The 25,531-nt window shown below is 41.1% G+C and overlaps 1 protein-coding gene across 10 annotated transcripts in view; it reads left to right on the top strand.

Annotated features, from left to right (window-relative positions):
* DYNC1I1 (dynein cytoplasmic 1 intermediate chain 1) overlaps positions 1 to 25,531 on the top strand; it is a 285,945-nt gene that overhangs the window by 163,426 nt on the left and 96,988 nt on the right. For all 10 annotated transcript variants that reach the window (XM_045828664.1, XM_045828663.1, XM_045828666.1 and 7 more), the window contains 4 exons: positions 6,648 to 6,737; positions 13,231 to 13,393; positions 15,395 to 15,494; positions 23,016 to 23,141. In XM_045828664.1, coding sequence (XP_045684620.1) covers positions 6,648 to 6,737; positions 13,231 to 13,393; positions 15,395 to 15,494; positions 23,016 to 23,141 — 479 coding nt within the window. The remainder of the gene's footprint in view (positions 1 to 6,647; positions 6,738 to 13,230; positions 13,394 to 15,394; positions 15,495 to 23,015; positions 23,142 to 25,531) is intronic.

The raw sequence follows: 25,531 nt of genomic DNA, 5'->3' as shown, positions 1-25,531 counted from the left end.
AGAAAGAGAGGAAAATAAATATCAATGTGTGGTTGCCTCTTGAGTATCCTCCACTAGGGACCCGGCCGGCAACCGATGCATGTGCCCTGAGTGCGAATTGAACTGGCGACCCTTTGGTTCACAGGCCGGCACTCAATCCAATGGGCCACACCAGCCAGGGCGTAATTAATAGTAAGCATTTTTTCTTAGTGGTACATAAAGTAATCGTGCATCTTACAGCCAGCGGCCTATTATATTCGAAGTCATGTGGTAATTGCTTTGTGCCTCCCCCTTTGGCAGTAGCAAGGTGGTCTTTAGAATCGGGAAGGATGGAGTGAAATGGCCTGCCACCCTTCTGCCCCTGACCAAACTTAGTCTCCTGTGAGATGGCAGGTGGAAGGGCCTCCTGGAAAGCCAGGAGCAGAGCAGCAAGGGCTTGATCTGGGCCCTCACCCTTTCCTACCATAGGGTTTTGCAGGTCCTGGAAAATTGAGATCCCATTGACCTTATAAAATACAAGTCCTACTCTTCACAGAGGGCTGCCCTGTGTCACTCAGAGTTCTGGGTGCAAGCAGCAAACACCAAGTCCAGTGGGATTTATTGCAAGGAAATCTCGTGCTGACACCACCTCTAGTGAGATTTATGGGAAGGAAACCTGGTGCCCTCAGAATCATAGGAGGCAGAAGGAACACACTTGGAAAAGGGCAGGGACCAACCCCAACCGTGAGCCTGTGGCGATCTGGCCAAGACCACTGCTGCTATGGCGTGTTGCCCAAAATTAGCTCAAACTGTCCCCTCAACTTTGTCTGCTGGCTCCAAAGACAAAGCCCCAGTTAGCATCATCTGGTCTGACTGCCCAGATAACTGTGTCCTGGTTCCCAGGAGACAGAGAGCAGGAAAATGTCTTCCTTGAGGCTTCAGGAGAAGAAAGCAGGGTCCCGCATGCCACCGATACAACAGTACAGCAAAGTCAGGGTTTTCATATTGTGTTGCCAAACGGGGATGAACATCCCAGCGCACTCCCCTTTGGGTGTCTCATATTTTTGAGGCCGTCAGCGCAGTTCAATAATCAGAGGACGGTGGCATGTTCGAATTGAATGCATTGACTTTATTTGGAACCACAGGCTGGTGGAGGAGCTCAAACAAAGGGCCAGGCCTTGTGCTGAGTGTGTTGTCGATGAGTGCTGCAGAACACGCAGTTCTTCATTCTCAGACCTGCCAAAAATCTTCAGGAAGGAGGACTGTGGTAACCAAAGATCTTTCCGACTTCAGGGGGAATGACTGCAGCAACGGCCGACGGCAGAATTTGGGCGCTAAATAAAGTAATGTGTCCAAAAGATGCCATTGTGTGAAATTAGCCCTTTCCCTGACAGGTCATTAACTTCTGCCACCAGTTTAATTTCTGGTGTGGACCTGGTACAGGAAACCACACACGGGTGGTAATTTTTTTCCCTCCGATCTCGGAGGAAATGTAACCGGGTATGAACTAGTGGCACAACTCATATATCAGTAGTCTGTAGTGGGTCTACATAAATCCTTTTCTTTAACATTATTGAACTGTTTTGAAAATGGTTTCAACAGAAGTAATTCCAATTGCACTAGAAAGGAAACCAGTCTTAAAGAAAAATACACTGTCTTTGCTGAGCAAGGCAAACATATCAGTATGCAGAGAAACAAACCAGTCTCCTGTGTTTTACTTCCTTAACACATCGACTGAAACACTTTGTGTCTTTAAAAGGCCAATAGACCAAGAATTCTGTGGCCACTGCAAATGGATGCTTACAGCTGCTTTATAATCACTTTAAAAGTGTAGGTACTACTTTTTGTTAATTTTTAATGTTTTTAACTTTTTCAATTTAAATTATTTTATCGTTATTCAGTTACAGTTGCCTGTATTTTCTCTCCACCCCCTCCAAACCCACCTCCCTCCCTTGCTTCCACCCTCCCCCTTGGTTTTGTCCATGTGTCCTTTATAGTAGTTCCTGAAAACCCTTCTCCCCACTGTCCACTCCCCCTTCCCCTCTGGCTATTGTTAGATTGTTCTTAATTTCAGTATCTCTGGTTATATTTTGTTTGCTTTTTTCTTTTGTTGATTACCTTCCAGTTAAAGGTGAGATCGTATGGTATTTGTCCCTCACTGCCCAGCTTATTTCCATGTGTTTCTCTCTTATTCACAATATCTCATTATGGGACTTGTGCATACTATAAACACAACAAACATTTGTTTGTTTTTTAAAAACTCATCAAAAACATTATCTAGGGAAGGATTTTCTATTTAAAGAATTAGATAACTCACCCTGGCTGGCGTAGCTCAGTGGATTGAGTGTGGGCTGCACAAACCAGGCATCGCAGGTTCGATTCCCAGTCAGGGCACATGCCTAGGTTGCAGGTCATGGCCCCTAGCAACCGCACATTGATGTTTCTCTCTCTCTCTCTCTCTCTCTCTCTCTCTCTCTCTCTTTCTCTCTCCCTTCCCTCTCTAAAAATAAATAAAATCTTTAAAAAAAAAGAACTAGATAACTCAGGAGTTCGAGGGAGGAGGAGGAGGGTATGGAGGAATAAATGGTGATGGATGGAGACCTGACTTGGAGTGGTGAACACCCAATACAGTGTACACACGATGTGTTGTTGTGGAATTGTGTACCTGAAACCTATATAATTTTGTTAACCAGTGTCACACCAATAAATTCAATTAAAAGAATAAAAAAGAATGTTCAGTGACCTAACAATTAGATGATTTTATGCCCAGCACCTGGCACATGAATAAGTTGCTATCACAGACCTGGCCCTCTTTATAGCCAAGCCCTTACAGAATGATATTTTTCCAATAAGCTCAAAGTGACTCTGTCTGGTGCTTTTGGCTCTTCCAGAAATTAATGTTTGAAAGGTGAACATTTTATTTCTGTGAAAGGTGAGAACTTGATACTATTTAAAGCTGTCATCTGGTGATATTGACTTCGTTTTGAGAACTACAAATTCTGAATGTACAGGCTGGATGGCTCTGATAAAAACACAGTTCCATCGTCAGTGGAGCTGAGGACAAATTAATTTAGACCTTGACCCAGTTCATCCACAGAATGAGCTGGAGGAATCTATTTGTTACTAGTCTTATTTACTCAAGATTTCCACATGGCTCACTCCCTTAACTTCTTGAATTTTCTACTCAAATGTCACCTCTGTGTGGCTTTTCCTGGCCACGCTGTTTTAAACTGCGACTCTTCCTCCCCTTACCAGCACACCCAATGCTCCTTTCCAGCCTTCTGTTTCACCACAGCACTTATCTGATGCCATATATGTTTTGATTATTGGTTTGAGGTTTCTCTTCAGCAACTTGAAGGGAAGCTCCATGAGCACAGAGATTTTCTTTTTTGTCTGTCTTGTTCTTTGTCATATTCCCAGCACCTGGTACATAGTAAGTGCTCCATAAATCTTTGTTGACATCCTGGCTAAGGCAACACCAGTTTGAAGGTTTCTGGGTACAGGTATTTCCAGCTCTCTTGATGATTTAAAAAGCTATTTCGTATCAACTATTTTATTTGGTTATTCTTAAAACAACAGTATGTTTTAAGAAAGGATTATTATTATCCCAATTCAGCCAATGAGGAAATATGGCCTCAGAGGGTTTCTCTAAATTGTGTAATAATCAAGAGACTAGCAAGTGGTAGGCTCCAGCCTCGAGCTCAGATCGGTTACTTCTCATGACCCAGGTGGTATGTTTGTCCGGCCAGAGGAATCTGTATTTAAGAATGGCTGGTCAGGTCTCAGGGCAGTGGATTCTGAAAGGAAAATGAGAACAGAATTTGGATACAACATGTACATTCTTGACACATAAGATCACCCATCATGCGTGGCGCTCAAGTATTGAAACCTGACTTCTCAGTTGAGCCTTATTTGTAGGAGAGCGGTCCACGTTGAGGCCATGTGACTTCCCCCTCCAGGAGCCCCCACGAGCCCCCATGAGCCCCTCCGTATACTGCAGCTGAATGTCGTACCTGCTTGCACGTTACATCTTTCTCCTGCTTGGCATTTTATTTCATGTCATGCTGTGGGTAGAAAGGCAGTATATATAATGGTTCAAGATCATAGACTAGAAACAGGCAGAACCCGATAGAACTTAAAGGTGGACATGGTTGAGAGATATTTTTGTTGTTTGTTTTTTGTTTGTTTGTTTGTTTTGTGGAGGGGCATTCCTCTGTCTCCTCAGCTATAAAATTAGCCTAATGGTACCAAATTCTGATAAACAGATTATACAAGTAAAGCATTCATCTCTGCCTTGGGTATTATTATTGTTTATCTCCTGTATCTCTTCTACTAGATCATAAGATCATAGAAAGTAAGGCACTTTACTGGCCTTTTTTTAAAGTTTGCTAGGACCACTGTAACAAAGTGCCATAAACTAGGTGATTTACGTCTCACAGTTCCGGAGGCTAGAACTGGGAGATCACCATGTTGGCAGAGTTGGTTCCTTCTGAGGGTTCCCAGGGACAACCTTTTCCATGACTCTGCCCTAGCTTCTGGCCTTTTGCGGCCAATCTTTGATGTTCCTCGGCCCACAGAAGCATCACCCCAATCTTGGCCTCATCTTCACATGGCATTCCCCCTGTGTGGAAGCCTTTGCCTAAACTTCCCCTTTTATAAGGACACCAGTCATACTGGATTAGGTCCCCACTTTCCTTCAGTGTGGCCTAATTTAATTAATTACATCTGCAAAAACCTAGTTCCCAATATGGTCCCATTCTGAGCTACTGGGGGTTAGGTATTCAACAAATGAATTGGGGATTGGGGTGGGGGGGCATGTTTCTACAACAGCATGGGCCTTGTCGCCTTTGTTGGAGTCACTTGCACTTACTGTCAGGACGTTGCTGCTGAATCCATTACATGCATTTAAAGAGTACGCTTCTAGAAGGGTTAGAAATGGGGCCATTTTTTTCAGCAAATCAGTGTCCTTTTGAAAACTGCCTCTCCCTGAAAGGCTTAGCAGAAGAGGAAAGTTCCCTCCTGCTAGTGCCTCCTAGGGCTTTGTGTTAGGTTTTTGGATCAGGGAGATACACCATGTGTTGGTGAATGTTTTGTTCAGGATTTCCCAAGTAGGTTTTTAGTGGGTAGGTACCAGTGATATCTTTATTTTGTGGGTAAGGTCTTAGATGTGTTATTTGACATTTTAAAGGTTTATTTCTCTAAAAATCTGTGTAACTCAGTGTTCTTTACAAAATCTCCAGCAAATATCTATCTCATAGGTATGTATTAACAATAATGTGTTAATTAAAATGGACAATTTTCCTTAAAAGTTTTATACTTTTTCTGATATGTATATAGTGTGGTTATACAGTAATGAGGTTGGTTCCACAACCTATATACATGCATATAGAGTACTACATTTCAATGAAAATCCCCACTTAAAATATTTAATATCTAAGTTGCAATGCTATACTTTATACACCCATATTTTTTCAATTACTATTTATTTCACAAATTACTTGCTTAGTACAGTGAGAACTTTTGGAGTTGCTTTTCAGGCTATATATTTTTAATTATTTGGGCATTTAAGTATGCATTTACAGTACTTCTCTCAGTTGGTGGTGCTGGAGTTTTGAGTTGATGTAAGTCTCAAGGTTTTTTGTAATGGGAATGGGACTATCCGTAGACCTTGAGATACTGTAGAAGGTTTGTCAATATTTGCTGAATGAATGAATATATGAATGAATGTATGGGGTAGGAAATGAAGTCATTTATTTTAAACTCCACTTGAACCAATAAAAGCCTATGTTGTAGCCTATGGTGAATATAAGGCTTAAGAGTAGGGGTAATATGCTTTTAAAAAACTGTTAAAACAAGTTATAATTTGTTAGATCACTTATTTCTTTAAATTGGATTTTCTTGTGACATTTTGACTCTCCCCAACATCTTCTACGTTGTGACTGATGATCCCAAGCCTCCCACAATGAAAGGGGCCTCCAAGACGGGGCAGGTTGAACACAGAGAGAGTGAGCACACATTTGCATAGGGCAGGAAGGGCACTACAACATCTGGTGGCGGTAGCCTACTGGGTCCATTTGTTAGTGCTCATTAAATTCACATTAATGCATGAGCTGCTCTGAATGTGTAAATGCCATGTGGGTTGGTTGCTTTCTCTGAGGCCAATGGCAATGACTTTTGGGGGCCCTACCCCTGGTGGTTTACTTGCCAATGGCATTTGACCCTGGGTCAGACCTGTATTTAACCCTTTCCTGTAGGTCAAAAACAAATTAATTTGGTGAGAATTAAATTGGAAATGAGTCGTCTGTACAGCAGGTGTCCCCTGTGGAGAATGTGCCCCAGGTGGAAACATTTTAAAATCTGTTCCTGGGCCATCTCTGAAGAAGCTTCAGAGGTCAGAGAGGCAATTCCAAGGCATCCCATGTGGTGAGGGCCTGGAGGTGGATGGAGCAGGTGCTGACTCAGGGCGGTTTTCCCAGCAACTTGGGGGGACTTTCAAAGAGGCCCCTTTTGGAGATAATTTATTTATATATTCATGAACATATATCTTGGGCATTCACTGTGGACTGATTTACTTAGAAGTTGCCCTAAATGATTGGAACTTTACCCTTTGCCCCTACCTCCCACCATCAACCAAAGACTTTGATTTGAAGGAAAAATAATGACTCATTTTTCTCTTTCTTTTTTTCTAGAGGATGAAGAAGATGAGGAAATGGTGGAACCTAAAATTGGCCATGATTCAGAACTGGAAAATCAAGACAAAAAACAGGAAGTGAAGGAAGGTATGGTGTGAGAGATATATTGAGTCATTAGTTTAGCTATTTATTTTGTCAACATAAGGGACTCTAGAGGTAAGCAAAAATTAAATGTAGACCCCCTCTGTGGAAGGTTTCCTATGATTGTTCAATACCTTACATTTAGCAACATAAACTTTAATCTCCCAAGCAAGAGTCAGTTGTATTGTTGAATGATATAAGCAAGTAAAATGCCAACCATCCACAGTTCCAGTAACAAATCACTGATTCTAGTAAAATTATTACTGGATAGTGATAAAGTAAGACAGTTGCTATCAACTATTATATTACATAGTTCACTCTACTACTGTATATTCCCAATGATAATAACAACAAGAAAGCAAAAAGAAAGAAAGAAAGAAAGACAAGAAAACAAAGAACAAAAAAGGAAGTAAGAGAGAGAAAAATTGTCACAGGATGCAAAGTGCAGCTTGGAGAGTGTAGTCAGCAACACTGTAATAACTGTGTATGCTGTCAGCTGGGTACCTGACTTATCAGGGTGATCACTGTGTGAGGTATAGAAATATCTAGTCAGTATGGTCTACACCCAAAACTAATATAATATTGCACGTCAACTGTAATTGAAAAATTAAAAAATTATAACAAGGACAAAGGAAGGGGAGGACAATACTACAGGTGATGTTTCCCTGAAAATCTAATTTATACTCCCTTGAGATTCTCAGCTTTGGAGACAAAAGAGAATATTGAAATTGTCCTTCTTGCTGGGCAGTGGAGTGTTCATAAGAACAGAGTGTGGATTTAAAAGATTTTTCCATATTTCCTATTATGTGTCCCAAATATAGCCCAAGGTAACTCTTATAAGAAGCCCATTTGATTTAAAATTTTACGCCTGTAGCTCTGGCACAGTGCGTGTGACTCGGCTGCCACTGGGAACTTCCGTAGGAAGGTCGACCCACATGTGGGTGGTGTGTACCCACTTCAGCTGGCTCAGGCACTGAGGTTGATCACTCCAAGTTCTAGGGTACACCTGAGGTTAGGGAATGGAATCAGCATCTTTAATGGTAGCATCCACAGCAGACACAAGAGTTACTTTTCCTGAGATTCAAAATGGATTTGATGGAAGAGATTTCACATTTAAACTTCTGCTCACAACATATTTTGTTAAGCTGATGAATAAAATGGCATTGACACAGGTGTAGCACAAGACAAAATGAATCAGGATTTATGAAAACACCTTTTTCTTGCTTTTGCAAAATACCCTTCAGATATACTGTGTGATAAGGAGCCAGGGTCTGTTTCCTGTGTCCTGGCACCGATCACCCCCACCCCCACCCCCACCTGAAACCCCAATCTCCAAATTGTCTTCTCTGGCAGAGCATTGCAATCTCCTCCTTCACTTCTGAGCAAAAACACCCTCCAATTTCAACTGTTACTCATGCTTCATGGAATTGATTAAAGTCCTGTTCGAAGTCAAAAAGAAGTTTGAAAACACATTTTCTATTACTGCTATACTGTGTGCCTTTGTTTCTATTAATGGCTTCTCCGCAAATTAACACATAATGGGTTAAAAGCATGTTTATGTTGGCATCAAACTCTCCCTGGCTTTTTTTTCAAAGCAAGACAATATTTTGCCAACTTTTGAAAGATTCTCTAGCAGATATAATCGTGGCGCCATTCACACGGCTGCATCATCGTTAGGGCTGTGTCAGCACTTCCATTATGAACCCTGAGTTTCAGGGATTTATTACTCAGCCATAAAAATTTGCTCTGGGCTGAAACTTGACATCCATGGTTTCAAACCAGGGAACACATTTTTGAGCAATCTGGCCTTTTTTGGAGTTAAAAAAAAAGTGGCGAGGGGAGATGGGGAAAAAAATAGTGCTCACTAGCTTTTGACATTTTTTTTTGCCCATGTGACATCAAAATGCATTAAGCAGTAAAGAAATATGGGTTTGATTTATTACTGTTTTCACTCTTTTTTTCCATGACAGAGTAGAGAAAAATAGCAGGTATGTTTTAGCTTTTAATCAAAATTTAGGGAATGTGTGTATGTGAGTGTCTTCATAGTGTTGTGTTTGGAGATTTAACAACAGAATCAGAAACCTAACTCTTACAGATGCACATTAACTCATAAAGCTCGCATTAACTTCAGAGAAGGGCATCCTTCTTCATTAGTCTGGTTCTTGTTTGTGATCTGACTTCACTGTAAAATTTCCCAAAGAGCCACTCTCACTATTTAAACTGATTACAAATTTAAACAATGTGGATTTGCTTATTTATTTTTATCTTTTAGATATATTATTGAAAAATATTAAAAGATGTCATTTTTATATTGAAATTTAAAGCTACATCATTGAAACAGGACAAGACATTTCTGAAGTGGATATTTTAAAAATAACTTTTTCCCTGGCTGGTGTAGCTCAGTGGATTGAGCGTGAGCTGCGAACCAAAGTGTCGCAGGTTCGATTCCCAGTTAGGGTACATGCCTGGGTTGCAGGCCATGACCCCCAGCAACCGCACATTGATGTTTCTCTCTCTCTCTTTCTCCCTCCATTCTCTCTCTAAAAATAAATAAATAAAATCTTTAAAAAATAACTTTTACCTACAAATAATATTGTTGAGATGCTCAATATAAATGGTGAATTTCATAATGAATTTTACATTTTTTAAAATCCTCTCCCAGGGACTTTTTTTTCATTGCTTTTAGAAAGAAGAAGGGAGAAAGAGAGAGAGAAATACAGATGTGAGAGAGAATCACTGACTGGTTGCCTTCTTATATGTGCCTCACCCAGGCATCAAACTTGCAACCTGGGTATGTGCCCTGACCAGGAATTGAACCTGTGACCTTTTGGTCTATGGGGCAATATTCCAACCAACTGAACCTTTCCAACCAGGGCAATTTTACATTTTTAGAGAGAAAAAAATATCAAGAACCCAAGAAACCAAAATATATACTATATAATAAATAGAGTAAATTAAAAAGAAACTGAAAAAGTATACCTTAAGGTCAATAAAACTCAAGAAAGCAGAGAAAACAGAATAAACTTATCATGAAAGACATAAAAAATTATTTTCATGTGTAAGACCAAGATAAATTAACATTTCTATAATAAGTAGAATAAAAAGTAAACCCTGAAATAAAATTTATACTAGATTTTAACTTTTTGAGGATATGAATTCATAGGATTAGGCAGCCATGTAAACTGTGAATTTCATGAATGCAGTACATTGTTTTCATACTTGTTATTCAAGCTAAATGTAACTATTCAGGTAAATTTTGCTGAGTTTTAAATTTGTTATGTCATTTGGACCATATGTAATTCACATGTACTTTTCATAAATAAATAATCTTTCTTTTTTTAAACAAAAGCTTACTTTAAATGCAAAAGTATTGTTAGCTTTTCACAGGAATGCTAAATATTTTCTTGCAAAAACAAACACCTAAGCTGCTCTAATAGCATTTTCTGCTTAACTTATAAAAAATCAAATATTATCAATGAACATATTTTGCTCTGATATGCCTTTTGCTATTAAATTAATCTTGCCCTTTTTATGCAGTGAACATGTTGTAAAAATTCATTAGGTTTCAGCAACAGGGAAAAGCTGCAGACACAGATATTTCAGGGATAATTTGGAGTCTATCCTGGGGTAATACAATTCTGATTCTTGTTATTTATGCTTGTACTTTGAACCTTGTGGATTACGTTACTCGACCAATTGTCCTTCATAAAATATGATGTCTGGAGAGACTTCCTCTGTAAATTCAGCTTTTGATTGTGGTTCTTGGATGTTCCATTCTATTTTCATTATGTTGTAACAACATTTACCAATTTAAGGATTTTTAAATATAGGAGATTTGGGTTTTTATCAAAAATAACTGTGGTCCCATTTAACTCCTAAGTTGAATGTTGTTTACCACTTTAAAAAAGTACTTGCCTGTACATGCATCTTATTATTTTGTGCTAACAAATCTTGTCATTTGATCCCTCTTAGACATCAAAGCTTAATATAAAATATATCATTTGTTTTGCTTCACTAGCAATTTAATTTCAAGCCAAATGTTGTATTGTCAAATAGAATATGTGGAGAGGCTACTGCTTCATCTACCTGAACTTGGTCTTTGCAAATACACTTTGATCAGCCATTTATGTTTCTCTCAGAGAAGGCATATGTCTTGAAAACTGAGATCAAAGTCACAATAAGCTACAGGGAAGAAAAAATTATAGAAAATTACATGGATGCTATTTTTTATTCAAGGTAATAGACCTATAGAGAAAGATATAGGTGAAATAGAAGTAGCTGAAAAAAAATAAACAGAGAATAGAAAGGGTTTTTTAAATAAATATTATAAAAATAGAATACAGGGGAAAATAAATTCCTAATTCTCTGCTTAATCTCAAGTATGTCCCATGTCATCTATCCACAGTGAATAAGGCTGAATGAGGCTTTTGAAATAAGACATTTTTCTTGGCCCTATAGTGTCCTTGTTTAGTGAAGTTTATTTCTTTATGGAACAGTACTAACCAAGACAAAATAACCCTAACATTTTGTAGGGCTTCTTTCTCTTCCCTCCCCTCCCCGCCCCTCCCCTCCCCTCCCCTCCCCTTCTCTTCTTTTCTCTTTCCCTCCCTCCCTACTTCTTTCTTTCTTTCTTTCTTTCTTTCTTTCTTTCTTTCTTTCTTTCTTTCTTTCACCTAGTTACATTTAGTAGTTTTACTGTTTTCTTGAACTTACATAAAGGTGAAAAATTCAAATGCATACTTACTAATATATGGGTGTTTTAAAAAGTAGATGAATAAATTGCTACTTAATGATTAATTGGGTGTCATTACCTGATTTTATAGATAGAAATGTTGCTTAGAGAGCTTCAACTGATTAAAGAATCAAACCTAATATCCAGCACAGGAAATGCTGGATTCCAGGTTGGTTTTGTAAAGTTCTTTTTATTCACAGTCCACGTATTGCCAGTTCCACTGTTTCACAAACTAGTGTCCAGGGGCACTGCTCAGCAGAAGTTGATGGGGGTTCTCGGAGACTCCCACTAGCATAGGCATGTTTTGGGCTCTGGGGGCTTCAGCAGCAAAGAAATATTTCTAAGTATACTTAGAAACTATGGGGTGCGCTGTTTTTGGAGAAGACCTTCTGCTATAGTGATGAATCATTTTTTTGTTATGATATTACCCGGAGACTGTTTCTCAAGCTGTGAACCAACTAATCAGAATCATTCTAGTTTTTTCTACAAAAACAGATTTTGGAGTCCCTCCAGACCTCCTGCATTGTAGTCTGGGCAGGGGAGGAGGGACATTATGAACATTAAAAGTCTGAGATCCCGGCCATGGCTCTGCAGAAGAGCTTTGGGGCAACTCCCATTTCTCAGGTCAGTGACTCGGAGATAACATTAATAGAATCGAATAACATTTACATAAAACATTATTCCCCAGGTCTGTACCTGAAAGATTCCTCTGACCATGTGGCCCTATTGACATTGGTCCTGGCTGTAGGGGGGCGGTGTTTGGGGAAAGCCCGTGGGTGAATGATTCCCCTGGAGACCCCACCTGTAACTGTAATGGCTCTGTAGCTTACACTCCAGGCACTTTGGGGCCTCCTGAAAGAGTCATCAATCAAGCGAGTATCAAACGGTCGGTCTCTGCGGGAGGGTCAAATGGGGGTTCCTGAAGAGCCTCTGAGGTTCAGCTGACAGTTTCTGCCCTTGAGGGTTTCTCAGTGTGGGGGGAGTTGCTAATCCTTTCTCTGTGTTTTGTGTAAACCCTGCTACTGAAGGAACAGCTTATGCAACTTGATGGTGACTCTGAAGTGAACTTTCTTTCAGACTGGATGACATACTGCCGGTTATTTAGCCTTTCTTTGCCTCCTTTTGCAGCTTTAAAATTAGTTGAATAAGATTAATCATGCTGAAAAAGTAAGGCATAAAAACAGTTGTGAGGTGTTTTACAGAAGCATTTATTTGTTCCATTTGTCTGTTTAAAAACAGAAGATATTTTGGGTGAAAGCAGATTTTGAGTGGAATCTACATAACAACCTGTCAGCTCTATCACTGCACCATCTAAAATAAAATGAATAGAAAGAGGAAAGGTACCATGAGGATCATAGTACAGATAGTTTTCAATCTTTAATACGTGCAGCTTTATAGGAGTATCTAATGTACATAGCTTTAGATTTCTCTATTATGTACTATTGCACCTTTGTTTAAAAATTAGTTCTAAAAAAATAACATTATTCAAAGCTGATTGCTAAAAACCCACCCATCTATTTTCATTTGTAATCTTTCAACTTTTCCAAACAGTAATTAGGCTAGATATGAAATCTTTTTGTAAAATCGGCTGTGAAGACGTTTGCAAAATTTGTGGTGTGAATTTGGGAGTCATTTAGATTTAAATGGCTTATCTCACTGTGTCTTATCACCCCTCTGATAAGCCATCTCTTTCAAGAGTCAGGTTCCTCTTGAGATGTTTTTAATTGTCCTTCTTTTCTTTCCTAACAATCTTTTTTACATAAAAAGCCCCTCCCAGGGAGCTGACAGAGGAAGAGAAGCAGCAGATCCTTCATTCAGAGGAATTTCTCATCTTTTTTGATCGGACCGTCCGGGTCATTGAAAGAGCACTGGCGGAAGACTCCGACATCTTCTTCGACTACAGCGGCCGGGAGTTAGAGGAGAAAGATGGGTCAGTTTCTTGTGTGCTTTTAAACAAACGCCGCGATAAGTCATCTATTGATTTTGAAGTCTCATTTGTATTGACTCGGGCAAATCCCATACCTAGCAAATCAGAGGAGGGTGAAATTCCAGAGATGATCTCGCTAAACAGCTTTGACTAAGGGCTTTGGTTATAACTTCTGGCTTAGGGTTTCCCTGTAATTATCGTGTGCTTCTGTGAAATGCTTTTGAACTTGATATCTGGGGAACAGTCCAGGTGGCAGAGTCATGTACATTGTCTTCTGAGAAAACATTCTCATAAGCAGCAAAAGGAGATTTGTGTTATATCCAGTAGATCTATTTTTATGTCTAAGCAAACAGGAAACTGAGGGAAGAAAACATGAGATCTAGAGACCTTGACTAATGTGGGTGACAGTGAACAGAAACGGGAAACACCATAACATTCTGTGTCTGGGACTTTTAGGAAACACAGATGCAGGGATATGCTTACAGATAAAACAAACAAAAAGCTGATCAATAAAAGCAAATGGCCTCAAATGACTTTGCCTGTGATGGCAACATGTATATCATAAAAGGCAGTGGCTGCCAGCTGTCCTCGTGGGGATAGTCGGGAGCTCTGTAAGAAATAGAAATAGCTGGTTTGTGGTCACCAATTTCTTTATGCCGAGAACAATAGGAAAAGGTGAGATGACCTGTCCTTTTCATCAGACCTGACTTCTTGCTATTTCTAAGATTCAAATACATTCTTAAAGGACAACCTATCATCATTGAAGACACTCAAAGGAATATATATAAGAGAGGCTCCAACTACAGCTTCACAAGGGAGTTCTGAAACTACTCTTACGAGTTGACAACATCCCGAGCTTACTTCAAAGAGATAAGAGTCTTCTCAATATACCTGTTATGAGATGTTTGTTTTCTTTTAGAAAGGTCTGCTCTCTGCCTTTGTTGATTTTCTGGGTCCTATTTTCTTTCGGGTGCCAGGCCCAGTGTTACTCTGGCTTCCTGACAATTACTTGGGTGCATGTACCTTATGCCCGAGTTTGCAGTGGTGCAGGTGTGGAAGGGTTCACAGGAAGGGAGAAGAAGCCCCTCCAAATATATCAGCTAATTCAAGCCACAGTAAATAATCTCCAGCCAGGTCACCCGGTCTGAACAAGAGCTACATAAGACAGGTGATGCAGGATGCATGCGAACGAAATAAAGCGAATGAACAGAAAAAAAGGGGAGTGTGAAGGAATTCCTAAACTGAAGCTCAAGAAACTGAGGCAGCTTTTTATGCACGTCCAAAAACTGCTGGCAGAAAACAAGCATCCCTCAGTTTAAACACTCCATGTTACAGAGCAAGGGCATGACCCATGCAGAGGTCTTCAGAGGAGTTTTGAGGCCAGCTGAGTGTCGGCCACGTTAACGTGGCCAAAGTGTAATTCTAGACCCAGATGCTGCTTTAGTCTGTGTGAAATATCTAATACACTCAGTGAATCCCCCACTCACCACCATGTCTTTCTCATGGTAGAGCTTACCACTTGCTATTGAGCAGGGAGGCAACCAGTACTGCCAATCAGAAATTACTGGTGAAGAGAAGCATGTATATCATCTCTGATCAAAGGCTAGATAAGGGGGCATTATTGTCAAAGAATCTCCAAGCATGCTGTGCTCCCTCAACAGCTGGGAAATTTCTAGTAACTCTGTTTCAAGAGAGAACTCATTAAGAAGAAAAGAATCCTTTAGGACTGGTCAAAATGAGAACCTGAAACAAACTGGACATTGCACACCAGGCTTGGAACAACATGTGGAAACCTTTTCTGGGCCAGGTTAGAGAGCGCTTTTCATAAAGGAGACCCTCGATACTTTATTTATTTGTGATCAGAGTTTGCTGTCTAAATGGTTGCTTTGGCTTCAGGGAGTGCCCTGCTTTGGCCATTTAATTCTTTCGGTATTAGCAGAAGAGATAAAGCCCCATTCCGAAGCATCATATTTATCTTTCATATGTAACCCCTCCCCCCACCAGGGATGTCCAGGCTGGAGCCAACCTTTCTTTCAATCGTCAGTTCTATGATGAGCGTTGGTCCAAGCACCGAGTGGTCACTTGTATGGACTGGTCTCTCCAGGTAAGGTTATTGCTGGGGTGGGACAAACTGGGCCTCTGTTCTCATGGCATTTATACAGAAAACATTTTTAAAAATAAGAGAGACTTGCTCCACTTCTGTGGATATATGTTCACCAACCTATACTTTTTTTTTCTGTGCCTGTTGGTTGTCTTCCTTATTTTACTGAGGTTTTGGGTTAAATTTTACACTCTGCTACTCATGTGCACTGGGCACTTATTATGTGCTGGGTACCACACCAGAACTCAGGCCATTCAGTCTCTGAAGCTGCTCTCCTTAAGGTCACCAATGATGTCCTATTTCTCAAATCCTATGGAAATTTATGCCTTCATTCACCCTGGCTTCTCTCTGTCATCAGTCTAGTTGACTTCCCCCTACTTTTAAAAACAATATCCTTCCACTGAGTTCTGCAGTTCTACTCTCTTCTAGTTCTCAGACTTCTCTAAGACTTCTGTGTTCTCTTCCACCCTTGTGGTTAACTCATTATTTCCACAAATTCCAAATCCTTTTTTGCCTATTACCTTCTTTCTGTATTAAAGCCATACCCAAAGGCCAATGCAAAACTTTCATCATTAACATTAGAGACTTATTCTCCCTTATCTCTCAGGCCCGCTCTGTCCCCAGAACTGTCCATTTCTCTACTCATGTATCACTTACCTTACACCTGTGAAATTGCTGACCTTCTATCCTATGCTTGCCCACCCATAGTTTTCCTTCTGAACATCTAACCAAATACATGTGACCCTTGAGCAATGACAGGGTTAAGGACACCAACATCTGTACCCTGCCCCCCCACCACCTCACACAGGTGGTCTGCATATAACCTCTGACTTCCCAATTGTCCCTAAGGTATCCACAAGGGATTGCTTCCAGGCCCAGCCCTCCCCTTCCCTCTACAGATACCACAGTCTGTGGATGCTCAAGTACCCTCTGAAAGATGGTGTAGAACAGTGCATACAGCCAGCCCTCCACTTCCACAGATTCCCAGTCGTGAGTTCAAAAACTAGGTATATGGAGGGCTGGCTACATATTTATTGAAAAAATTAGCCTAGAAAGTGCACTTGTTCAGTTCAAATCCATGTTGCTCCAGGGTCAACTGTAATCTTTCTAAATTGCAAATCTGAATACTTCACTCCCTTTGATTAAAACTCCCCATTATGAATAAGAAAAATGTCTAAACCCCTGAGCGTGGCCTTTGGAGTGAAGGCAGACACATTTACCCAAAGCCGATTTGCTGAGTAGCCAACCCAACTAGCTGGCAGCTCATCCAGTGCGGAGCAGACACATTGTGTGCACACGGACACACAGCCTTGTGTGGTCTGGGCAGAATTTGAACCCAGATGGTTTCTCATCACATTTTGTTCCCTCCTGCAATGACAGTGGCATCATAGCAATGAGGGGAGTAGGAGTGACGAGTGCTAGCCATTTAGGTACAACACAGTTTCTGCTTTGTTGTAGTCTATGCTTTTATTAAGAATAATAATCATGGCTAGCTTTTTAGTTTGTGTTTCCTATGTGCTAATAAACACTATGCCAACTGCTCTGATGGCATTATCCTATTTCATATGAGGTGGCCACTATTACTGTCTCCATGTTACAGCTGAGGAAACAGAAGCGCAGAGAAACTAAGTAATTTGCTAGGTCACCCAGCTAGGATGTGGTAGAGTGGGGATTTGAACACAAGCCTTTTAGCACTTCAGGGCATACGCCCTTCACCACTGCCTCCCACGAAGGGCTTATGAATCTGGAAGCAAGGACGGTGATGAGTGCTGAATGATATGGGGCAGGTAGCAGCTGCTGTCAGAGTTCAGTGGAGGCTGGGCTCTGTTTCTGGTCAGACAAGACTTCTCGGAAGACTGGGATTTAGACAAACGAAGGGGGAGAAGAGGCTGTTCTAGGCAGCCAGTGAAACATGACATGAAGAGCCCCAGGTAGTTATACTGGAGAACAGGAGGGCTGAAGAGGAGAGTAATCCCCCACAACTGGGCTGTCATCAACCACCAAGTGGGTGAGTGTTCTCTGCTCTTGCATCTCCTTTTACACCCTAACAGCAGGGCAGGCAGTGCCCAATTGCACAGATGCTAACACAAGCAGGGTTTGTCCGGCCACTTCTCCCCAGTGTGGGGGTGGTCTGTGAGCACGCTCTCGGGTGTGTGCACAGAAATCAGATTCAAGCCCGAGAAGACACTTCACTTGGCTTGTTCACTTACTCAGAGTTTGGAAATCACACAGGAATCTTATCGGACACATTCCTCAAAGGCAACTTCTCCTTGTTCCTGGGCCGGCTGGCCGCGCTCCCTCGGCAGGCTGCAGGGCCCGCGTCAGCTGCCAGTCCCTCCCGGCCTCAGCGTGTGATGGGCATCTTGCTCATGGATGCATTTGCTTCCACACAGCGTTCTGTGTGGTGTTCTTGTCGCAGGAAGTGAAACTGTAAAGGGCAGGAACTCCACCACGGAGAGACCACATTATTTTTTTCCAATTTTTGTGTAAGCTGTCCATCTACACTGTTGTGAAGAGGGTTTGCAATTCTGAAAAAATGTATTTTACACAGAGTACGAGATAAAGGATTTAGAACCTTCCACTCCTACTTGATAACACTTTTGTGGGGTTCAAAGGACCATGTTTATAAGCATATGGGATGAAGAGAGTTCCTGAATGGATCTAGATGCAATCCAGTGATATTAACAGGGAAGGATAGAAACACAGTCTTGCGTTCTAGTAGGGTCACACGTGCTAGGATAGTGGCCTGAGTGGAACAGAAAGGAACACAGGGGAGACAACATCATAGTAATGCAACAATGTTATTTGAGGACCTGCTGTATGAGGTTCGTGTATAGCTTTGCTTTGATCTCCTGCGCTTCATGAACAAGAACACTTTAAGTTTGCAATGTTTTCAAAATATCCACCATACATTATTTCCTGGAAGAAATTTGGGCACTTGGGGAATTACATCAACTTTGGCATTCACGGAACATTGTTTAACAGAGACGGTCAGTAATACTATCCACACAGTATGTGACAGGTTTCCCAGACTTGTATAAAGCCAGACTCATGGTCTTGCCCCACCAAATTATGCTCCTTTCACACGTAAATTGCATTCTCCAACCTTTCAATCATCATGATACAAACTGGAGAAATTCTTGACAGCTTTTTGAGTTGCCAAATGCAATTAAATTTACAGTAGCAAGAAGACTCCCACCCACACCCATCCCATTCCACTAATGTGTGGATTTGACACCTACCTTATGCTGTGCCCTCTATTTCTTGCTTATTTAGGAAACAGCTTCCTAACTGTTCTTCCTGCCTCAAGTTTGTACACTTCTGAGTCATCATAAGTACTCCCCCCCAAGATTAACACTTATAAAGATTACTTATATGCTCTCAATATCACCGTGGGCATGTTGCCTGACTTCTCTTGGCTTGTGTTTCCCCATTCATAAAATGATGATCATAATACTTAGCTCACATGCTTACTGTGACTATTGAATGAATGAATGTATAATACTTAAAGCACTCAGAATTAAAAAATGTCTAGTACATAAAAAGAGCTCAATAAATGTGACAGTGGGAGGAGTATTCGTAGCAGAAATATGAATAGTTGCAGAGTATGACTCCGCCATCCATAGAGTAAAGTGTAACCACTAGCCTACATGCAGTAACTTCTGTGAGGAAGCCCCAAGACATTTTCAATCCTTTCCTCCTTTTTACCTCTCACACACTCTGGCTCCCAGCCAAATGCAACAATCTGAGGTCTCCTGAGCCTGTTCTTCACTGCATTAGTTAGGAAAACTTTACCTTTCACTAGCTTAAGCAAAAGAGGGGACTTATTGGAGAGCCACTAAGGTACGTAGGGAATCCATGGAAAAGATGAAGAACTGGGTGGGACTCGGGAAGAGCAGAAATTTGCACAGCTTGAAGGACCTCACCAATAAAATGCTGTCATTCCTTGGCTGATGTGCCAGCCCCTGGGTTCTGTGTCTCAGTTCTAAACTCATGGTGGCCAGCTTAGAGAATGTGATTTGCCCCGTTGGGCGTATCAACCCGGCAATGAAAGAATTGTCCCTGGGAAGTTAGGCAGCTGTTCAGTGAAATTATCTTCAAACATGGGGGGAATCACACCCAAGAGAAATCTCCTGCCCCGATCTTGGTAGCCTTGTGCATCCTGACCTCTACCTTCTCTCCTACTAACCTGCCCATTGGACAAAGCCCAACTCAAGTCTCATTTCTTTTCAGAAGTTCTTTCCAATTCCTCTCCTTGCCACACCCCATTCCAAATAAAGTGGTTATTTGATTTTATCCACTGTACTCATACAGAATCTTGCTTACAACCCCATCTTCGCATGCATCATGTTCTGCTTTTAAGTCTGTGTTATAGTTATACATATGTGTGTCGGACTTACCTCCCTCTGCTTAACAGTGAGTTCCTGTGAGGCAAAGCATGTTATTACTACATTCTTCTTCCACCTGCTACCTGCTGTGGTGCCTTCCACCTGCATGGGAGGCACGTGACGCCAGCTACAGTGGCCTGGAAGGGATGCGGACTTCAAAGCCAAACAGACTTTAAATAGGGGTCTCGCTTCTTCACTTATTAGCAATATAACTCAGAACAAGTGACTCACCCAGGGACCCTTGGCTTCTTCATCTGCAGAAACAGGGAAACCATTGCTACTTTAGAGGGCTGCAAGGACCAAGTGAGTTAATAGAGCTCCCAGCTCAGTGTCTGGCACATAGTGGGCGCTTAAAACAGGTTGATTCCTCCTTCTCCGGTAAATGTCAGATTTTATTTCTCTGTAAGAAGAAACAGCTTGAGAGCAGATTTGGTAATTTTCAGGTAAAATTCTCCTAGGTTAACCATTACATAATCCAGCCCCATGAGTAAGCACAGACTTCATAATTGTTCACATTCTCTTTAAAACTATAATTTTAACATTTAAAGTTTAAATAATTGTCCAGAGATTACTTTTTATTGGGGAATAAGAAAATATGACTAGTCCCATTCAAACAAAGAACAGAAAGAAGCATGCTAGAAGAGACTTGGAATTCGTAAAATCTTACATGCGATAAGGGTTACATCTGTATCTTTAGGACTTATGATCCCAATTAGAGAAATTACATCAAAGGCATTTCACTGGTATTTTACTAAAACTCCCCCTGTTTTCTAAAGGAGTTTTAAACCCAAATAATTTAAAATATTTTTAGTGGGAAAAAGGAAAGCTACGAGTGGGAGCCGACGATGAGACCCAGATGTGGAGCCGTGGGATATCATTCAAGACGCATCTGGCTGCTGCCCGGCCACTCCGGCAGTGGTGCTGATGTTTAGAGAGTTGCCTTTCTACATGTGACATCGTTAAACTTCAGCTGGACAGCCTGGAGACTCTGTGTTTATCTGGATGTTAGTGTCTTTGAAGGGGCCTTTGATTTAGCCACTGAGGAGCATTTTTTAATAAAGAGTGATTACGTCCACTGATGGCCACATGCATCTACTGTAGGCTCACACTCCTTCTGCATCAGCCAGCAAGTTGTAGCTCGGCAGTGTTCTTAAACTGAGGGAGCTTGCAGGATGAATAGAGCCACACAGAGGACTTAGGTTTAATTATTGTTGATAGAAAAAAGTGGATGTTCAAATTTATAAGGATAATCTACTTTTAAATATGCTTTTCACTATGCTTCACAAAGCATAGTGAAATATAAGAAAAAAAAACAAATTACCTATGAGTTAAAGGGTATACTATAATCCTAATATAATTGCATATGTAATGATACAATTTTTAGTGAGGCTGCCTTATGGAAATCCCAGATAGGAATGGCCTTTTAATGAAATGCTGTCTACCTCATGAATACCTCCCACAAGATTCACCCGCAATTTGTTTATTAACACACAGCACAGAGATCACTTAGGGTGAGTAGGTATTTCTACTCACTGTAGAGTCCTTGTAGTTTTACTGGTTGTGTTTCTTCCACTTATGCTTTTAATTGCTGGAAGTATTTGACTATGAAGGACTAAATATAAGGTCTTTCCACTGAGCAGAGTTACTAAAATAAAAACAGAGCGTTTGTAATGCAATCAATTTTTGTACAAGTTTATCATGTAGTAGGAGTTAATAGGCCCTAGTTTCAAGGGCAACAAAAACCAGTCCCTATACTTAGAGAGCTTACAAACTTTTAAGAGACATAGGTGGGGGGAAAATAATACAGTGTAAGTGCATTAATGGGTGGATGCACATAATGTTAAGGGAGACAATGAGAGGCAAGGAGGTGTGGTAGATGGTTCATTAGGATCGTCTAGAGGACTAGATGCCTGATTGCATCTTAAAAATGAGTTAATGATGTACACAATACAGGAGAGGCATTCCGATAAGAGTAGCAGGCTCATAGGTGCACAGCCTGTGCCTATGACCCTCAGCACTGACACGGTGAGGTTGGATTATAGAGTGTGGGGGTGGGAGGTGGGCAGGGAGGCTGTGAGATATTAAGCAGAAGAGGGAGAAAATGACAGCTCATGAAAGATCATCCTATATGATCTGCATTTTATTTTGCAAGTAATAAAAGCTATTAAAGTATTTTAAGCAAAGGAATGACTTAGCCAAATGTTTGTTTTGTAAAGCCGTAGTGACAAAGATGGAGAGTGGAGGAGGTGAGGCTAGGGCCTGGAGAGCCTGGAAGCCAGGAGCCGTTTAGGAAGCTGTTGCCTTCATTCAGAGAAGACATTAGTTTGGGAGGCTGCCACCTTAAGGATGAGAATTAAACATGCATTTGAAAGGCATTGGGGATGTAGTAAAACACAGTACACGGGTTGAGAAAGAGGAAGGAGTAAAAATGAACGTGGAGGATCTATCCTGGGCAACTAGGCGAACATTAGTGAAAGGCACCCAAAGAGGGGACATTGAAAGAGCAGGTTTTTGTAGAAGTCAGTGCACTCAGTTTTCTACCCATTGCACCTGATGTGTCTATGGACAGCTCTGAGAAGTGCCCAGTGGGCAGCGAGGTATAAGGATCTGCAGCTAAGAGAGAAATCAAGTTTAAAGATACAGATTTGAACATTGTCGGCATATTAATGCTTGTTAAAGCCATCAGAGTAGATGAGACCACCCAGGGAGAATATGCAGATAGAGACAAAAAAAATAATGGGGCATAAAACAGCTTCCTTGAAACATAGATAATAGAAGGAGAACCTATAGGGACTAAAAAGAGTGGGCAGGAGGAAGAAAATCAGGGGACACATGTGTACTGGAAGCCAGCACAGGAGAGAGGAAGGAGCAGCCCAAATGTCAGTTAATACGGAAAGGCCCAGCCGTGCATGCAATTTGGTAGTTATTGGCGACTACAGTGAGCACACACGGTGTGTTGGAGGCAGAAACCAGAATGCAATACTGCGAGGCATGAAGTTGGTATGAGGTATGCCACAACTTAAAAAGGAAGTAGACATTGAAAGTATGTCCTATAGCATGTGTCTGTACGAATGAAGAAAGTTTTCTTTGTGTTGTCATTTTGGCATAATGCATCCTTGTGACCTCCTCTATTCAGTACCCGGAGCTGATGGTCGCTTCCTACAACAACAATGAAGATGCTCCTCATGAACCGGATGGAGTGGCCTTGGTTTGGAACATGAAGTTCAAGAAGACCACACCAGAATACGTCTTCCACTGTCAGGTAGGAGTCAGCATGGTAAAAATAACTTACATCTCCTACTAGACCAAATATAGTTCACACTGCCTTGCATCTGTCTTAAGTGGAGAGGAAGAACTAAGTTTAAAAATGGAATTGTTGACAATTTTGGAAAATTCCCCCACAGTAACCTAATGTTTTGGGAAAGTGGCAACCCTCTCCAAACAGTTAGGAAGCCTGGTTGGGGACTCTGTGTCATTTTCGTTCTATTTAAAACTGCCCCCATAAAGATGAGTTTATAAAGACCTCGCGCTTATGAAGAAATCTTGGTGTACCACTTCCTCTGCTCAGCAGCACCATATGCTTGACCACCCACGTGGACATCCTCAGAGCACTACCACTTCAAGTCCCTCCTCTCTCCAAAATGCAGTTCAATGGGATTTTGCCAATTTTAACTTTTCTGGGCGCCATCTTGCTTACAGATAATATTTTTGTAGCCAGTTTAAGGGGATACCTATCATGAATCTTGGTTGAATTATTGAAAAATATAGATGTTGTTTTCAGCATCTATATTTCTCAGCAAGTGCAGAGATCATTTTCAACTGGTTTTGAATAGCATACACCCTGTGTCTGTTGACACATTTGTCTTCTCACCCATTCAACACAATACAGGCTGAAATTATGTTACACTTGCGAACATCCAGCTTTGCTCTGTTGCCACGACTCTCCTAAATAATAGGCCTCAGCAGTGGCCAACACACCAACCCCTTCATTAATGCCCTCTCCTGTGATTATGCACAGGAAAATGCAAAACAAACATTCCAGCTCAAGTTTCAGTTCCTCAGATACCACGGCGTGGAGGGACTGAGCTGCAGTTTACTCCAAATACAAATACATCAGTTGGAGAGGGTGGGTAAACCTGTTGGTATTTGGAAGTTTCGTGCTATTTTATATCTAAGCACTGAGTATCTTTTTTGAACTCAAATGTGTTTAGGCTTTAGAACATTATCAGATGTAATTTGGGGAACAAGAGCTGCTGGGACAAACGCCCCAGCCTCAACCTGACTGAGTGGCCTCTCATGCTGGCCATGCTTTTCTAATTTGCTGTCTTAAAAACAACAAGCGTTCGAGGTCTGCATAGTAAATAACCTTTATTTTTTGAACCTTTGAAATAAGAACAGTTTTTCCTTTCGTTTTTTTTTTTAAGATTATCTAATTTGTCAGTTTGATAAGCTCTTTTGGTAAACATAGAAGCACAAAATGTTAATTTTGTTAAATTTTAAGATGTTTACTGAATTACCAGGAAAATACTCAAACAATTATGGGGTAAGCAGAAGCACATTTACGGAAAAAAAAAAAAACAGTGCCATTTAAACTACTTTGATATTACATAAATATCTTGAATGCTGAAAGAATAAGAGGTAACAATACATTGTTTTAGTCGATGCACATGCTGTTTTGCAAAGTTTATATTAACAGACTAACAGCCTGTGACAATAACAATTTGATAATATAGTTAATATTCACAACATTGCATAGTAAACAAGTCAGTAGGCACATGATAATGCTGAGTTAAGAATGAAATTTCAAAGGTCCTTGGAGTTAACTGGAATTCAAAACTCCCTGTTTTATCACACAGTTGTTAATACCAATATTGACTAAAAAGAGTATCTTCTATGTACTAATTAGTATCTACTAATTTAAAAAATAGGAAGGGCTGTTTGGTGACCATGCACAGAACTCTGATAACTACTGTGAATATAACTGCATTTGTCTGTATTTTACATTTTGCCAGCCCTTCTGCCTTCATGATCTCCTTGATTCTCACAGCAGTGCAGCAGAAAAGAGTTTATTCCTCTCTTCCCATTGAGAGACTATGCACTTTAAGAGCTTCCCAGCTCGTGAGCAGTAGAGCTGGGCCGAGAACAAGGCTCACTCTCCCAGGCTGCCCTCAGTGTGGGGCAATGTGGGCCTTGATAGCAGAGGCTGTGCGATTCATGCAAAGTGTATCTTTGGTAGCCTGCCACTCACGAGATGTTGGTTAAACATGGGCCTAGAGGTGGCTACTGCGAATAGATGGTAGGCCTCAAGAGGGTGATCAGCAACCCCTGGGATTGTCTTCAGGCAGTTGCTGCATTGGCTGTGGTCCTTGGTATCACTGGTCCTTGGTCATCATTGACCCAGTGCAAGGCCTCGGCTACATCCTGGGCCTAGAATAGTCAGGTGGAAGAGCATCCACCCACGAGGGTGCTCTACTCCCTGTCCTTCAAGACTTCTGGGTAGAAGAGACTCAAATGGGCCCTTGGGCTACTCAGGACCCCTCTGCCTGTGTCTAGGCTGGGGAAGGATGTGATGGCGAGCCAGACAGTAGTAGAGCTGTCAGCAGAGGGACTTTTTAAAAGAAAATTAGTTTAATGGATATATATACACACACA

The sequence above is a fragment of the Phyllostomus hastatus genome, unplaced genomic scaffold (genome assembly GCF_019186645.2).
Source record: "Phyllostomus hastatus isolate PE091 unplaced genomic scaffold, TTU_PhHast_1.1 phas_scaffold_78, whole genome shotgun sequence".
Classification (NCBI taxonomy): domain Eukaryota; kingdom Metazoa; phylum Chordata; class Mammalia; order Chiroptera; family Phyllostomidae; genus Phyllostomus; species Phyllostomus hastatus.
The sequence above is the reverse complement of the archived record's forward strand: the minus strand, read 5'-3'. Positions and strand labels throughout refer to the sequence as shown.